This window comes from Suncus etruscus, chromosome 4 (assembly GCF_024139225.1).
Source record: "Suncus etruscus isolate mSunEtr1 chromosome 4, mSunEtr1.pri.cur, whole genome shotgun sequence".
Classification (NCBI taxonomy): Eukaryota; Metazoa; Chordata; class Mammalia; order Eulipotyphla; family Soricidae; genus Suncus; species Suncus etruscus.
Window position 1 is genome coordinate 60,460,914 of NC_064851.1, and position 17,965 is coordinate 60,478,878.

The window sequence follows — 17,965 nt, forward strand, 5'->3', positions numbered from 1 at the left end:
ACATCCCAGAGCACTTAGTATACATGAACTCTGAACAGAGATTTTTCTACTAGTATATTGGAATATACTAGTATTTATAGTACACTAGTATATATAGTGTAGTATATAGTATACCAGTATACTACTAGTATATTGAATGAAACCTGAGGATAGGGCAAATTGTTGTAATATGAGAAGATGTTTGATAATGGTTATGCCTATTAAAGGAGTATCTAAACAAAATATTCAAAGGAAATGTATATGTCCTCTTTGACTCTTTGGAAATAGACAGGGAAGGGGTAAGATCCAGTGTGTGGCTTCAAGCTATGCAGTCTAGGCAGAATGGCTCCCAACAGTAATGTTGGACATTGGACAGAAAATGTCCTCAATCGAGGGATTTCTCAGGAACCACCTTTGGTAACAACAAATGTCCAAGTTGCCTGGAGGTAAAGGCAGAAGGGTCACCACAGCAAATCAATAACAGCAGACTGTCGGTTTCTTCTCATGCTGAGAGTCTATCTTTTCACTTTGTGGGCTGGTTGGCATCTGGTAGACTAGGGAGAATTTTTTGCTTTGTGAGGAGTTAAGGATTGAGTAAAAGATAGGTTAAATATGGAGATTAACATGAAGGGCTTGACGAGGGTTTGTAAGGTGTTAAGAAATATAGAGGGGGAAGGGTTATCTATGATAGAAGGGAGGACACTATGCAATGTAGATATTGTATCTATTTTGGGCTGAAATGAGACTGACAATGATATGGCGTGCACATATCACATATATAGGTGTTAGATAATATTAAGGAATGGTTAAATTACCATGAATTATTTGAGATATTTTAAAAATTTTAAATATTGACTGATCACATTGTAGAGGAATGAAAGCCGCATGTGTATTAAGAGCTGTAACAATAAAATAGTAAATATAGTAAGTGTAAAATTTTGAGCCACTCAGATTTCCAACTTCTAAACTAAATTTTATTGGCTATATTTTCTTTTTAATATTTCAAAAGTTTAGTAAGGGTAATTATACAATCAAGCATGTATTAAACAATGAATTGAATTTATTAGAAACCCTTAACCATCTGCGTTTTGTCTCTATGTATTAAACTTACTTAAAAACATCTTTATTTTTAAGCAAGTGTTTAAGTTAAGAAGTTGCTCCCACTATAAATTCAATTCAGTTTCCTACATCTTTTATTCCACTGCTAGTACGAGTTAAGTGAAAATGAATGTTCAAAGTGAGAACTGTAAGTCCTTCAAGCTTTTCAGTCATCAAAGAAGTTTCAATCATGTTGAATGTTATCTGCTTAAAAGGGATTTGAAAAAGAAAATAGGACCTGTATTTTAGAAAGGTTGCATAGTATAAATTAAACTTGATCTCATTTTATTTTATTTTACTTTATTTTATTTTATTTTGGGAGTCATGGGAGAGGTTGGAGCCACACCCAACTGGGCTTCTGACTTATTCCTGGCTCTGTGTTCTGAGATCATTTCTGTCAGTGATTAGGTAACCATATGGGATGTTGTGGATCAAATCCATGTCAGGTATCTGTAATGCTGTACTGTCTGTATTATTGTTGAGGCACTGGTGTTTTGCTTTAAGTTTAATGCATAGTGACACTAATCTTGTATATCAGTGACTGGAGTCTAGATTTTATTTGGACTTCACATGTAACCAATTCTGTAGTAAATTATTGGTGTGAGGGGGTTGATTTTTTATTTCCAAATTGCATACTTGTTTAAAAAGTTTGTACTGGATTGATAGAAGAGAGAATTTGCCTTGCATCTGGCTCACTGTGTTTTATCCATGGCACCACTGAACATAGAGTCAGGAAAAATTCCTGAGTACCAGTGGGTAGGACCCCCCTCCAAAAATATGGTCACTACTCTGAGCACCAGGGGGAGCAATCCCAATAACAGTGGGGTGTGGTTAAATGAAAATAATGGAAATACTACTTCTAAACAGATGTAAGATTGTTTGGCAGTTAAGAACTCTTCATATATCTGTGAATTTTGAAAACATTGAATATTCAGAGGTAATATTGTATTTCAGGATCATTTTCTACCTGCTGACTGTATATGATTAAATGGTATGGGAAAATGTCATTTACCTTCAATCCTAAGCATTAACAGGACTGAACATTCAGAGTTAAGAGCACTAACTCATCTTAGAGTCAGAAACACCACATTATTTTTTTGAACTCAAATGCCACCTTTCCTGAAATGTATTCACTTATGATTCCCCAATATCATGAATTTTCTAATAATATCTAGCATTATATGTTGTTTTATTTATCACATGCCTTCATGTTAATAATATATTAGGTTTTTAATTGTTGCTTCTCCTGCTACATACAATAAAATAGAACGCTGCATATGAAGAATTTTCTGTTTTATTTATGTCTACATATTCAGCATTTAGAGCAGTACATAGTTTAATATTTCCATTCTAATTGACTAGATTTTGTCAAAGAAAATAATGCCATGATGTATTTACTTATTTATTATATTTATCATGCTTGTGACAGAATCTTCTAGGAAGTCACGATTATTTTGTTGTTTTTTTTATACCAGGCATAAAGGTCCACTATAGAAATCATGTTTTTTCTCTATATGCTTAAGTACAGGCTATACATATAAACATATATATATATACATACATAAATAATAACTTAACATTTTTATGTTGAACTTTCTATTACTTATATTTATAGTCATTTTTTTAAAACTTATCCAATATTTATTTCTGGTACCATTTTATTCGAGTACAAACTGAAATTTTTAACATAGTGTGTTAAATTGATCTAATATAAAATACATTTTAATTATTAAATTTAGTTCAATATTTAATTTGGTTTAATAAAAGTGATCTTTTATATAATATATGTATTTAATTGATATATTTAGGACAGGATAATTTTGAATAGGTTAAATATTTAATGTAGGGTAATTTTTTTAAATTATTCATGATTAAAATAAAATATAACTATATTATCAATGTAGTGAACAGATGAATGTCATGATTTAATAAATATTAGTTCACATTTTTGAAACGTTGCCATTGCTTAATTTATGATCATCAATTTGTCTTTGTCTGTGGTTTGACAATAAACACTATTAAAAAAAGCAAAGATCTTCAAATTCATAAATGTTTCTTTTTTTTTATTCTTTTTTTAAATACCTGATATGATGCCATATTTAACTTTTATTCAAATTATTATTAATTTAATTATTAATGCTCTTTTTAGATGATCAGGTCATACGTCTTACCAAATGGCTTGGTGCCAGGTTTCAAACCACAACTGACTCTTATAGCACATATGTATGAGTTCCTGCGTGTGTTCTCATTTTAAGTACACAGATGATTGCTGCTTAGTTCAATATCATCACTGATTGCTTTCTTTTGCTTAATTTTTCATACTTGATTAAGAGCAAATTTTATCTTCTCAATTCTACCAGGATAGCAAATTTTCGTCATGATCCCTCTGAATACTTACATTTACCCCCTTGAAATTTATTTTCACCCATATTTACTGATAGTAGGAGAGTCATCCAGTCTAGCTTTTGGGGAAAACAATACGAATAGTCCTCAAAAAATAGAAATTGGGTTTCCATATAAACCAATAATAACACTCCTAAGAATATAACCTAGGGACTCAAAAAACACTATGAAGAATAGCCCTCTGTAATCTTATGTTCATTGCAGCACTATTTTCAATAGCTGGAATCTGGAAACAACCCAAGTGCCCCAAAACTCATGAGTGGATAAAGAAATATTGGTGCATCTACACAATAGAATATTATGCAACTGTTAGGAAAGTGAAGTCATGAAATTCACTTACACTTGCATAGATATGGAGAATATTATGAGTAAAATGAGTCAGAGAGTGAGAAATAAACATAAAATTCTTGTGCTCACTTGTGGGATATAAACAAAAAGATTGTATGATAATTATATCCAGAGATTACAGAGATAAGTATAAGAAGGACCAGTCTATGGAAGGAAGCTTAGTATAAGCTTCAGTTAGGGCAGAATCCAGTTAGGACAGAGAAGGGGGACTCTGTCAATTTGACAATGATCATTGAAAATTATCACTTTGAACAGAAACTGAGTGTATGAACCCAAAACTTAGTTCAAAATCAACTGCATTATGAACAACCACAGTGTTTAAATAAAGTAATCTAAAAAAAGAAAATTATCTTCACCCTCAATTTTCTTTCTAGCAGTTTCAGGACCCTCTACCTCCTGGTGATTGGTGCTGCCACCCAACTCAAAAGATGATGAAAACAATGCTCAAAATTTCAAATATTTCTCTTCTCTACATGTATGCTTTCAAGCATCTGAGGTATTTTAAAGGTCTTTTAAAATAGGACCTAATTTATATGAGGAGAAAGAAAGCTTTGTTCTATTAATTACATAAACAAATGATTGCTATAATTTTCTTCCTCGTCCTTCAACATTCCATGCTATTATGTATTTCCTTCCTTCTTAACTTAAAGGAAAGTCATCAAGTTTCTCTCTTTGGTAGAGCTGCAAAAAAAAAAAAAGGTGAACTCTAAGGCAGAAGGATAGGACCAAGATACCTTATACTTTTATCAAGTCAAATAAAAATAAACTTTCAGCATCAATCCATCCATAATTTATTAACAGAATATTCAATATCAGCTTCCTCAACCTAAATGTGGTGAATTTTTTAAATTAATTTTTTATTTTTAATTATGAGAACGAAGATGCAAAGAAAGAGGACAAGCTAAAGTTACAGTGGAAGGACAATCACCCATAAACAGAATTCTCAGTAGTCCCATTGCTGATATCTTAACTTTGGACTTTCAGCCATAGAACATTAAGAAAAATAAAATAGAATCCATGTACAGTTGCTTTGTCTCTCAAGTCCCCAGATTGTAGTACATAATATTTCTTAGCATACAAAGCAATCTAAAGCCATAAAACTTATGTAACTCCTTAAATATTGAAGGCAAAGTACTTTTTTACATTTCCATGCACATGCATATTAGTTTAAGTTAATCTCAAAAGTTTAAGTGGGTTGTTTTTCTTAAGGATTAGAGTCAAAGAGCACAGTAAAAACGGTGTTAGAGTGGTAATTATTGTTTGCATAGGCCCACCAAAATATGAGGGACATGAAAAGGAAAAGCCTTGGCCTCAATACAAGGAGACCCTACCCCTGAAGTTTTCTGGCATAAGACCAACTCTTGGCTCCAGGCAAACTAATTTGTCCTATCCAGGTCATTGTCTGTAGTGCCAATAAACTTTTATTTTTCACACAGTCTCTTTTGTTGGTATCACGTTTCTGTATTAAAGATCCTGGAATCTGCATATCCTACATTGCAGTCAGGATGGTGCAGAGCGTCCTCTTGTTTCACCTCACAATGAAAGGGCAATGCAGAGAACCCTGTCCTGTAAGCAGGTCGTTGTTGTTGTCAAGTCTTCTTAGTGTTAAGGGAAGTCTCTTTTGAGCAGGTCGATATCAGAGCCATGGTAGGGTCTTCCCTGCTAGAGGATTGCTTCCAGGTGTTGTTATAAAAAACCTTGGATGTTTTGTAGATAGCTTCCCTGGTTCAGGGGTGAATGGAGGATGCCCATTCTTCTGAGGCATGTGCCAGGTCTTTATATCAGTGTTCAGGGTGTAAGGTTCCATTGCACTACAAGATTTGTGTGTTCCAATTTTTTTTGTATGTATAGTATTTTTGAATGTGGTGAATTTCTATGGAAGAAATTTTAAGCCTGGCGTAACAACTAGAGTAATTAGCTTTATATTTATTTATGTATTTATTTATTTGCTTGTTTATTTATTTATTTATATTTATTGTGGGTCATGCCCAACTATGATCAGAGGTTACTCCTGGTTCTGCACTCAGAAAACTCTCCTGTAAGGCTTGAGGGACCCAGGTCAGCAGAGTGCAAGGCAAACACCCTACCTTCTGTGCTATCCCTCTGGCCCCGAGTTTATTTTTATACTGACTGGGATTCATGGTGTTTTTTTTTTCTCTTGCTTTTCTTCTCAGCCTCTGTATATAAAATGAATTTAAATACATATATAATGGGAAGATCTGCATACACTATTGTGCCAAAAGACTTAGAAATATCCTTCTGGATTAAACATGTTATTTTCATGCCTTTATAAATTCCTTCTTGTAGGTGCTCACAAAATGTCTGACTTTCTTATAGTCATTAATTAAAGGAATTCAAAGTTATCCAATAGTCACCACTCTGATTATGTTATATTATATTTATATGCACTATATTATCTGTAACTATATCTGTCTATCTTCCTCTCTCTATATATAATACATATGTTCCTTATTAATTAGTTAGTGGACTATTTTGTGTAAGTTTGCCTGGTAGGGAATGATGACAGCCTCTGGGAATTGAAATAGTCTCAAAATATATAAATAAATGTAAATTCCCTGTGTAATATGAGAAGTCCTTCTTGTTTATTTCCAGTAATTTTGAGGGACCTTTAGTTCTATAGTCACAGGAACAGGAATTAAGTGAATGGGATAAGATTATTTTTCAAGTTAGTGTCCAGATGGGAACCTCATATTTCAACTTGTTACAGTGAGCAGAGCTATGGTCTTCAGGGACCCCGACCAGCGGGTTTATCTGGGTTGAAATATGTGATGAACTGGTTTTTTATGGCTGTGTGGACCAAGTCCAGGGCCTTGTGGGCCTCAGGCGTGAGGTTTCGAGAGCTGCTAGGATCTGTATTCCCTTTGGCTATGTCATATAAGGGCTGAAGTTCTCCAGTGGTTAGTTTTAAATAGGGGCGTAGCCAAGTGATGTCCCCTAAAAGTTTCTGAAGATCATTAAGCGTTTTTATGTGACCGGTCCTGATCTGAACCTTTTGAGTTTTAACTTGATTGGGGAGTAGTTCAAAGCCTAGAAACAGCTGTGGGGGATAGAGCTGTACCTTGTCCTTAGAGATAGTAAATCCCCTAGCTGTGAGCTTACTTATGAGGTGTTCTGCTATTTTGTTTAATTTTTGAACATCCTTTTCAGCGATTAAAATATCATCAGTATAATGAATTATATATGCAGAAGGGTAAGCAGTTCTGAGGGGGTCAATAGTTTGTGCTACAAATTTTTGGCATAGCATAGGGCTATTTGTCATGCCTTGCGGCAAAACCTTCCATTCAAAGCGAGGGTTTGGCCCCGCACAGTTAACAATTGGCAGACTAAAAGCAAAACGCTTACAGTCATCTGGGTGGAGAGGAATGGAAAAGAAACAGTCTTTTAGATCAATGATAATTTTAAAGCTATTTTTTGGAATGGCCACCGGGGAGGGCAGACCTAGCTGGAGCACCCCCATAGGGACCATGGTTTTATTTATCTCCCGGAGGTCGTGGAGCAGCCTCCATTTTTCCTGATTTCTTTTTAATAACAAAGATGGGGGTGTTCCAAGGGGAGGTGGAGGGTTCGATGTGTCCTGCCTGGAGTTGCTCCTGCACTAACAACTGGGCAGCAGAAAGTTTTTCAGAAGACAGCAGCCACTGGCTAACCCAAACAGGGGAGTCGGACTTCCAAGTAATTTTATCTGCTTGGGTAGCAGGGGAGCCAGAAACCGCCATCAAAAAGGCTGCTGAGGAGTTTTGTAGCCTAGGCCATGCCGATCTAACTTAGGTGTGGCCTCAATTGGATTAAGCATACCTTGCAAATTCTTTCCAAGCCCTTTGTGCAACTCATACCCTTGGGCTAGCATTTGTTGTAGTACATGGGGGTCCTTGCACTTAATCAGATAAAGACCCATTTGTTCCATGAGATCTCGCCCCCACAAATTTATAGGGAGCTCAGGAATAATATAAGGTGTGATAGTGCCCTTGTTTCCCTCATCATCGACCCAGTTTAAGGGGCGAGAGCTTAAAAGAACCTGCTTGACAGTACCAGCAACCCCGGAGACACTGTCAAGGGTGGGGAGGGCGGGCCAGTTAGAAGGCCAGAACTGGGGGCTAATACAGGTAGTGTCCGCCCCGGAATCTAGGAGCCCAGTAAAGGGTCTTCCTTCTATAGTAATGGTTAGAGGTGGTCTTACTTTGCTGATAGCTTTAATCCAATAGACCTCGGAGGAGCCAGGAGTGGAAGCACCACGTGTCTCGGGGAGAGCCGGGAGGGTTGTATCTAAAGGTAGGGGCAGTGCTTGGGCTAGGCGTTGTCCTGGTAAAATTTGCACAGGCCCGTAAGGGGCAGTGGCTAGCAGCATAATTTCTCCTGTATAATCATTGTCTACCAAGGATGGCTGAACTATTAACCCTTTTATAGTAGAGGAGGCATGACCGATAATAAAAAGAACATCCCTGGAGGTGGGGGGCCAAAAACTCCAGTCCCTATGGTGACTACCTTGTCTTCGGGTGTCAATACTGCTGGGGTGGATGCACACAAGTCCACTCCTGCGGAGCCTGGGGTGGCTCTGATAAGGGGGGCTGTTGTGGTGTAAGCTCTATCAAGTCCTGCTGGAGGTTGGTGTTGCTTTGGGTGGGAGCCACAAACTGCTGCACCGGGCGAGCCGGTCTCTGAAGCCCCGTTAATACTGATTTTTGTGGGCCCTGGGGCCGGGCCCTCCTGCCGTTTCCCTGATGGGGAGAAAGGGGGCTGCCTTTAATATTAGTCTTAGAATGGCAAGAGGCCACCCAGTGCTTGCCACGGCGGCATTGGGAACAGAGGGATGGTTTAGGCTCAGTGTTAGCTGTGGTGAGCACTGGGGAGTGCTTAGCCATAGGGCATGTCTTGACCCAGTGTCCCGGTTGACTGCATTTAAAACAGGTTTTTCCATTGGACTGGTTCTGAAACGCCACTATGGCCTGGCCTATTTTATGTACAAAGGGGTCTGCCTCGCTACACAGATGGATCATCTCGTTTAAAGGTTTTAGCTTATTTTGGCCACGAAGAATGGCTTTGCAGGTTTCATTAGCATTTTCGTAAGCAAATTGCTTGACAAGGGGATTATTATAATCTGCAGAGCCCATAATCCTTTTTACCGTTTCCAGGAGTCTACTAATGAATTTATTGTAGGGCTCCTGGGGGCCTTGCACTGTTTGAGCCAGTGGAATGGTGGCCTGTCCACTTTTAGGCATGGCTCTCCAAGCCCGGAGGGCAGCAGTATTGATCTGAGCCAAACGAGCAGGGGAAAGCCTCTGTTGCTGTACTGTAAAGGAGGCAAAGGTTCCTGTGCCAGTAAGCTGTTCATAGATCTGATCTGGGAGGGTAAAACCTCCATCGCCCAGGTTGGCCTGTTGCCTGCATCAGGCCAAAAATCTGTCTCCCAAAGTATATAGTCAGAGCGTGGCAAGGTTGTGCTAGCAATTTCCTTCCATTCAGCGGGTAACAGTTCTCCTCCATCTCGGACTGCCTCAAGGCAAGAGAGGGTGTAGGGGGCATTATGGCCATAAGTATTTATGGCTTGAAAAAGGGTTTCTATAGGTTTGTGTTGGAGACGTTGGTATCTCCTAATCTCTGCCATGTGGTTTCCCACTGAAGGTGTAGATTCAGGGTTATCAGGGACTTGTTGTGGCTCTTCCTGAATGTCCTCAAGGGACCTAGCTAAAGCCTGAGCCCTCTGCCCAGCCTGGGCTCTATCTAGGCTGTGGCTGCGAGTCACAGCACCCGTGCCCCTTTGGTGGGATCGGCCCCGATCCTCCGGCAAGCGGGGTATGGGAGGGGGCAGGGAGGGGGTAGGCAAGGTAACTCGCTCGGGCTGTTGATTAAAAAATACAGGGAACTGATATGAGTCATAAGAGGCTTGAAGCCGGGCAATTTGTTCCTCCAGACTTTTAATCTCCTTAAGTTCTCTTAATTGTGTCTCTAGGTCGGCCTTACATTTTTTGAAGTTAGAGGGGACAGTCTGCCATGCTAGAACCTGGGGTAGATTAGGCAGGCGGTCTGCGCTATACGGAGGGGGGGGAGCGCAGGGAGAAAGCCGGCCATGATCATAATGGGCGGCCTCGTCCTGCAGGGACAGATTGTCTTCAGTATCTAAAATCTCCTCCTTAGTGGGTGCGCTGGCAATTATGGGGAAAAAGCCCTTGGAGGGTTCCAAGTCTAAATCTATAAGGCTTTCTGTTTTGGGAGGGGTGCTGCTGGCCCGAGATTGACTGCGGGAAGCCATTTCTACAACGGCTTCAGCCTTTTCAACAATGTCCTTGTTAACGGGGTTTTCCCCAAAAGAGTCTAATTCTGCTCCTGTAATAATTTTTCCAAGAATAGTCCAATAGAACTGCATAACCTTTCTATCTTTCTCTTTACCATATTTGGTATAGTATTGCAAAATCTCATCACCAATTTGTTTCCAAGTACTGGTAACTATTGGGGGTCTAGTGATTACAAACCATGGACAAATATCATGTACACATATAAAAAATTTAACTAAGTCTTTTTTCTTCACTTTAACATTTCTTTCACCCAGCTCTTTCTTAAGATCTTTGATAAAAACCTCTTCTTTAGATAAAGTAGCCCTCATTTTTCCAGGGCGATAGTCCCAAATCTCTGGGACAATTGAACGGCGGTGTTAGTGATCACTTAGTCTAACCTTCCTGCACCCTGCCCTTAATATAAGGGTCTTACCGGTGTCTTGTGGACAGGCTCCCGGGACTTGCGCCTTTTGCCGTTCGGCCGGGTGTTCTGTTCTTTGAGCCTCGCGCTGGGCGCCACTTATGGTCTTCAGGGACCCCGACCAGCGGGTAAAGCTGGAGACCACGTCAATAATTCGCAAATCTCAAAGAAGAATCCGGCCTGGAATAGAAGAGGGGCTGGGAAAATGAGACTCGAGACGAGGGTCCAATCAGGAGTCCAATTTAATAAAAGAAAATTTAGACCTTTTATAGACAATGCAAAACAGAGAGAGAGAGTAGGGGCGGGGAACAGTAGGATTTGCTGTAATTTTCCACGGGAACATCTTGATTTTACAAGGTTAATAAGATTATCATCAGTCAAGAGATTTACATTATTTTTGAGCAACAAAGTACAAAATCTAATCTCAGCTTGGGCCTTTTGACCCCTGTGTTTACAAGGACATCTTGAAGCCTAGTAACTCCCTAGCTCTAGGCTATTTCTATTTCTTTGGATCCAAGGGCAAGGAAGGCCACATGCAGTTTGTAAAAAGCACTTTGGCCAAGATTTTCAGAAACTTCATTTTGATTAGTGAGAGGGCTTTTTAATTATTCCAAACAGTCTCCAACACAGAGCACCCTGAAATTCTATAATAGGGAATATCTACATTAATAGATATCTTAATACAAAACACAAATTGTTTTAAGTTATTTACATTGTAATCATTTGCTTTATGGAGAGGAAAATTTTGGTTGTGCACATTAAATTATTTGGAAAGAAAATATCTCCTAATAATAACCATCATGACATTTACCACACACCTTAAACTCAACCTTTAAAATTTTAGTTTATTTTATTGCTTTCCACTATCGATTATTTTATTTTTTTCTCCAATTTGGACCTATTTTCTCACAGCTCTTCTGTGGTTCTTTTGATTTTCTTACCGGAATTTCCAATTATTATAGATTCTACTTACTTTAGATTAGACTGACTAAAAATTAGATTGTTACATGAATAAATATAACATTAAATCATTTTATATCAAATTTTGAAGACAATTTCCTTCTAAAAATTTCTTTACAGATGTCTTATATTTCTTAAGCTGCTATTGAAAAGCAATGTATTTTTCAGTTAAATTTTTAAGTTTTTGAAATGATCTCAAGACTGCAAATCCAAGATCAAAGTGTCATTTGGGTTCTCTTTCTGGAAATAACTCTCTTCTTGGCTTGAGATGTTCACATTCTGACTATTCTCAAGTTGAAAAGAAAGGGGGGGAAATGGTTCTTAATCTATTTGGAAACTAAGAATTATTCTCAGGCCCTAAATATCTACCAAGTGTCCCACCACCCACCCATACCAGTACACTGTATATATTCAAGGAGATAAAAATAAGATCATATCGCGATTTACAGATGACTGGCTGCTAGAACCATGACTGGACTGAATATATTTTGAGACCAATAAAAAAGCCCTAATCTAGGGTTTGAACTATGACCTGCACAATAACCATGATCCCCAGTTCCAAAGGTCCGGCAGAGACAATCGCAAAGGAATGGGGCTTCTGGAAACAGAATGAAAGACGCTATCCTAGGTTCCATCCTAGGATCAGTGCAAAGACCAAGACCACCAACCACAGAAGATGGATTAAAATGACACTGAGGGAACAGAACTTCTAGAACCACAAAGAAAAACTTCATCATAAGTCCCACTCCTGGACCTGTGCAGATACTGAGATCTATAGATACAGAGGTCTTATTTCATCACCCAGAATGGAGCAGAAGTTTTCCAAACACCAGGAAAGCATCACTGGTAGAGTAAATGAACCTGAACGGAGTCTATAGTTAATCCCATAACAATATACCCCAAGGGTGGAGAAACCCCATTGAGCTAAGACCAAGTGAATTCCTTTTTGAATGACCCCAATATTTACTGTGCCAGTGCAGGAGGGAAAAAAAGCAAAAGCACAAAACATTTTTATCTTTTATATATTTTTCTTCATTTATTATTATTATTATTATTATTATTTACCTATCTACTTTTTGTCAATTTCTTTGTTTTGGTGTGGTTATTGAAGTTGTTGTCCCCATATATATATTTTTTTTTCTTCTTTTCTTTTCTTTCTTTAGATGTTCTGCCATGTTTTTTAACTCAAGACCATGGCTTTTTTTTGTGGTGCCTATCACTGGAGTGCTCACTGGATATTTGACTCTTCTTTTTGTACTGTTGGGGTGTTTCACCTTCTTTTTCTCCTTCATCTCTCAAATCGATGATGAGAGCCTCTAGATTAGAAGGATTCCCCCCATTTTCGGCATATTAGACTTTTACCCCAATTTATTACTTTTCTCTTCTTCAAATAAAACCACATAACTTGAACTATGTAGTCCTTCCTCCCAGTTAGAGGGGGAAATAAGGGAGGCACCAAGACGAAGACTACTAAGTAGTAAGCTAGGTACAGAGGAGACCACAATTTCTCGCAGCCCCAGGGGTGAGGGAGGAGGATATGGGAGGTAGTACGATCATGGAGGTGTAGGGAAGAAAAATCGGTTATGGGGACCCCCCTGATTTTATTTAAATGTGAACCTGTAATATTATTGTCAACAATATGTAAACCACTATGATCAAAATAAAAATTATATTAAAAAATAAGATCATAATGGCATCATATGTTGTCTCATGTAGAACATGTTTCTACATTTTTCAAAGTCTTATGCTAAATTTTCATTTATTTCATAAAATGCAGCCCAAGATTTTGAATAGTAAAAGCTCAAAGTACATTAAAGAATATATCAATTCTGAGAAATTCATTTTCATTAGTTAATTATAAATTGATAGCAAAACTAAGACCATGTTCCATTATTTTTAACATATAAAATAATTTCAGGGATGCAGAGATAGTACAGTGGACAATATGCTTGCCTTGCATACAGGTACTTACCCTGGTTTTGTCCCTGGTACATATGGTTTTCTGAACCTACTCTAAGTAATTCCTAAGCACAGATCCAGGAAGGAAGCACAAAGCAAGCCAAATATGGCCCTAAACGCATACAATAAGATGAAAAAATATAAAATAAGAATTATCATATGCAAGATATAATGCTAACCAATAAAACTGAATAAATACCTGAATAGATAAGAAGGTTCACATAAATTTATTTTATTGGTAAAGACATATAATGATTCACAAGACAAAATTGAATAGAAATTCTCTATAGATACAAAAATATTAAATGTCAGCTAATTACAATTAATTTGATTGTCTTCTCAAATGTTATAATTAAAAAACTCTCTTATTTTCCAAAAACTTTAGCTACAGGATAAAAACACATAGTCAATTAGATATGAGAAAGTTTTGCAAGTAGAGGAAGTCATTTCATTGTTGCTAATATTGCCTCTGAAATAAATCATAAAATATTAAAAGCGTCATAGACTGGAGCGATAGCACAGTGGTAGGATGTTTGTTTTGCACGCAACCCACCTGGGACGGATCAGGTACGGTTCCCAGCATCTCCTATGGTTCCCAGAGCCTGCCAGGAGTATTTTCTGAGCTCACAGCCAGGAGTAGCCTCTGAGCACCACAGAATGTGTCCCAAAATCAATAATAATTAAATAAACAAACATTTAAAGCTTCATTGTTTTTAACTTAATTCATTGAGCACTTTTTTGTATTTCTAGTAGGTGTTATCTGTCATCATCATATTTGATGAAGATTTATCAAAAAAAGAATAAAAGTACATTAGATTTTGTTGTTCTTCTTAAAACTTTTATATTTTATATATATTAATAAAATCTATCCAATATGTTGATCTCTACTAGGTTAAAAACAGCCTTGGGGATGGAGAGATAGCACAGTGGTAGAGCGTTTGCCTTGTATGCTGTCGACCCTGGACAGACCTGGATTTGATCCCCAGTATCCCAAATGGTTCCTGGTGCCTACCAGGTGCAATTTCTGAGTTCAGAGCCAGGAGTAACCTCTGAGAACCACTGGGTTTGGCAAAAAAAAAAAAAAAAAACCCAGCATGATAATTTTGAAATTTTTCTTTCTAAAGAATGCTATAAGAGAGTCAACACGACTCAATTTTAAAACACCAAAATAAGAAATAAGTCTCTTGAATAATTACATTTCAATTTATAATTGAGAACAAAAAATTTAATTATCCAATTAATTCGTGGAAATACAAAATGAATTATTTATTTTGCCCGCAAATAAAATATGTTAGTATAGTGTTAATTATTTGAATAAAAATGTAGAACTTAAATCTTATAAGAAAAATTGCTTATTGCCTTTTAGAAATAATTGTTTTTTTTTTGTTAAATAAATTCATGATGCAGGTTGTTTTAAGAACTGCAATGCTGTTGCTGCAGTAGGAGGTCCTGAATGAAGAGGCATTTCCCTGTCATGCAAACAGCAAACGGAGGAACAGAACACTGCTTATATCAAAACATTATTTGAGTAACTGCTCATCTTAATCAAAGAAACGTATTCAGATATCAGTAGTTTTTAACTTTGACCCAAATATTTCTTCACCTCTTAAGTTTTAACAATTTTGAAACAGACTCACTTTTATTAGTTTCATGTCCAGAGAAAATAATTTCTCAGAAATTATTCTCATTTAGAAAATTAACTTCATAATTATCATGCTATGAGTGGTCTAGCCAACATTTGCTTGCTCTTGGTAGTAGTATAAAGGCTAAATTAAATGTTACATAATTTTCATATGAATCATAAATGGAAGGGGTATTTTTCAGGAATAATAGTCATATTTAAAAGTACCTAGCTTAAGCAATAACATTAAATTATTACAGTCATGCCACAAAGGGAGAAAAGTATTTTTCTTTTAGTATTTTAGATTTTTCCCTTAGCATTAGAGTGTTATGCAGAGACAAAGGGTAAAATAAGTGAGAAATGTGGTTCAATTGACCCTGGAAGGGAGAAGTTATTTCATATGTCGGTAGAGGCTTAAAACTCGTTTGGCATGCATTTCTTGTTATTGCATTTTAATTATAGTGAGTACACATATGCTGACTGTGCATGAGATCATATTTGTTAAATGGACCTCAACTTATGCAGCACTCAACAGAAAGCTTCAGGGATTATACAATAGATAGTCTTTCTTATGCTTACAAAATAAGGGCCAGCTCCATTAGGTGTTATTTCAGGGATAATAGTATGAATCAGGGTAATGAGTTTAGGGCTGGAGAGGTAGTATAACAGGTAATGAACTTTCCTTGCACACATCTGACCTGTGTTTCAACCTCAGGATCCCATATGGTCCCCTAAGAGTTGCCTGAGCTTCACTGAGTTCCAAACTGTGCCCTCCCTCCAATAAAAAAATAAAAGCTAATTATTAAAACTTAAATAATTAGGGAAAATATTAAATTTACTTTAGAGAAATTATTTTGGTAATAATAAAAATAAAATAAATGCTATGAAATATACATTGAAATTGCCATTTGATGGTATGTAACTTTAATTTTAATATAAGTAGAAACACCACACACTAGTAAGAATTTTGGTGGACATACACATTACTAAAGTTAGTTCAGTTTATGAAAGTATTTGGCTGAGATCAAAATTGAGAATTACAACTCCAGGTAGAACTATTAGTTTTATTAGAACTACTAGTTTGACTTTGATCTAAAGCACATACAGTCCTTTACTCCCTAAGTAACTTTCAATATTGTTAACTATTAACATCTACCCATTGTATGAAAGGTATCCCAAACTGTGTCCTATTATGGAACAAACAATTTGAAGAAATGTTCTCTTCAGGGACTCAGAATTTCACAATGATGGCTTTGGAGAATTTAACTTCCCTCTTTGTTAGGTGGGTGGTTGTACCCGAAGGGTGTCAAGAAACAATACTGCAGGGGTTATGAGAACATACATTTGGAGATCAAATCCTGTGCATCCATTTGCAACACAAGAGACTTAGTACTTTACTTTTACTCAAGAATTCAAAATTTATTTTTGCACACTGTGCTCACTGTATGTTATATGTCTTATTTACCATCCTTATAGATCTATAAAGTATGTTATTGCCTGATTATTTTAGATACATTTTATTGTCTTGATTGTGGGGATTTACACTATTTTAAATATTTTGTTAATATAAACAGGGCTTGAGCTTTTAAGTCTTATTTTAACTTAAAATATGTTTCACCAATACCCAGTTTTCATTCGACACCTCATGATGACTTATTCAATACTAAATATAAGTTAACAGAACCTAATTACTCTGCTTTTCTTTCTTTCTTCATTTTTATATTCTAGGTATACCTAGCAAATCATTTATCTTAAATAACCAAGGAATTATTTTTGTTTGTATGTTAGTTTTTAGGTATTTTATATTGAAAGATTCTAAATTATCCAACATTACATGGACAAAACAAAAGGATATATGTGAAGAAGGAAAACAGACAGAACTTAACATGATTATGTGGGATGATATGAGTAAATTTATTATTGAATAAAATGAGTAAGCAAATTCTGTGTATATATATTAATATAAAATAATGAGAAATAGTCTATGAGGAGTATAAATGGCTACTGCAAGTAGACTGACAGATAAATCTGAAAATTAACTTCTAAACTCAAAATAATCCATGGTGATTACTGAAATGGAAAGCGTTCTTGGTGTGAAGAATTAGTATAGGGTTATTTGGTCTGATATTTTTATAACTGGAGTCATGGAATCTATACGTATGTAGAGGAACAAATCTACAACAAAGATTCTGTAATAGTGTGATCTAAGGAAAATATAAAAGAGGAGACAAAATGAACTAAGAGTGCAATGCAAGTAAAGGAATGTAGTATCGAATAATGAAATGAAAAGCTATTAATAAAATGTGTTTATATTTTAGAATAATGTGTTTTATTCTGTTAGACATTCTTTATAAATATAAATTAGCAGGTTTAGTAATACCAAATGATCTTTAAAAATTATCAATTACTTAAAGTTTAACTGGAATTGAAACCATCATAGATTTTGCTTTTTATTTTATTAAACTAGGAAACACAAAGGTTATGTTTATTGCACTCAAAACTACCACCAATAAATGTAAAGTTCTCAATTATCATTAAAATGCATACCTTTTTCCTGACTAGTATAAAATAACTTCACTATCTTCATTTTTTCTCCTAAAATTTTAAATCTTATAATTGATTAAAAATATTTTCTATGACAATGATAGCTGGAACTGTTAACTCTGAACCAAAATGAAGTGCTGTAATGGGATAAAATTATATACTTCTTTAACAATAGTGCAAACCACAGTATCAAAAGGGGGGAGTGTAAAGAGAGATGAAGAGAGACAGAGATAGACAGAGCACGAGAGAGAAGTGAAATGTATTCTCAGAAGCAGGCAGGAGGAGGGTGAGAGGGCTGTTGGCTTGGGGACACTGGTGATGGGATATGTACACTGGAGAAGA

At 36.4% G+C, this 17,965-nt stretch overlaps 1 protein-coding gene across 1 annotated transcript; it reads right to left on the reverse strand.

The window, feature by feature from the left end:
* Positions 1–7,564: 7,564 nt before the first annotated feature.
* On the reverse strand, positions 7,565–8,194 carry LOC126007095 (endogenous retrovirus group K member 19 Pro protein-like). The gene has a single exon (XM_049772596.1). It carries the CDS (start codon positions 8,192–8,194, stop codon positions 7,565–7,567), a length of 630 nt encoding a protein of 209 aa, XP_049628553.1.
* Between the last annotated feature and the right edge of the window lie 9,771 nt (positions 8,195–17,965).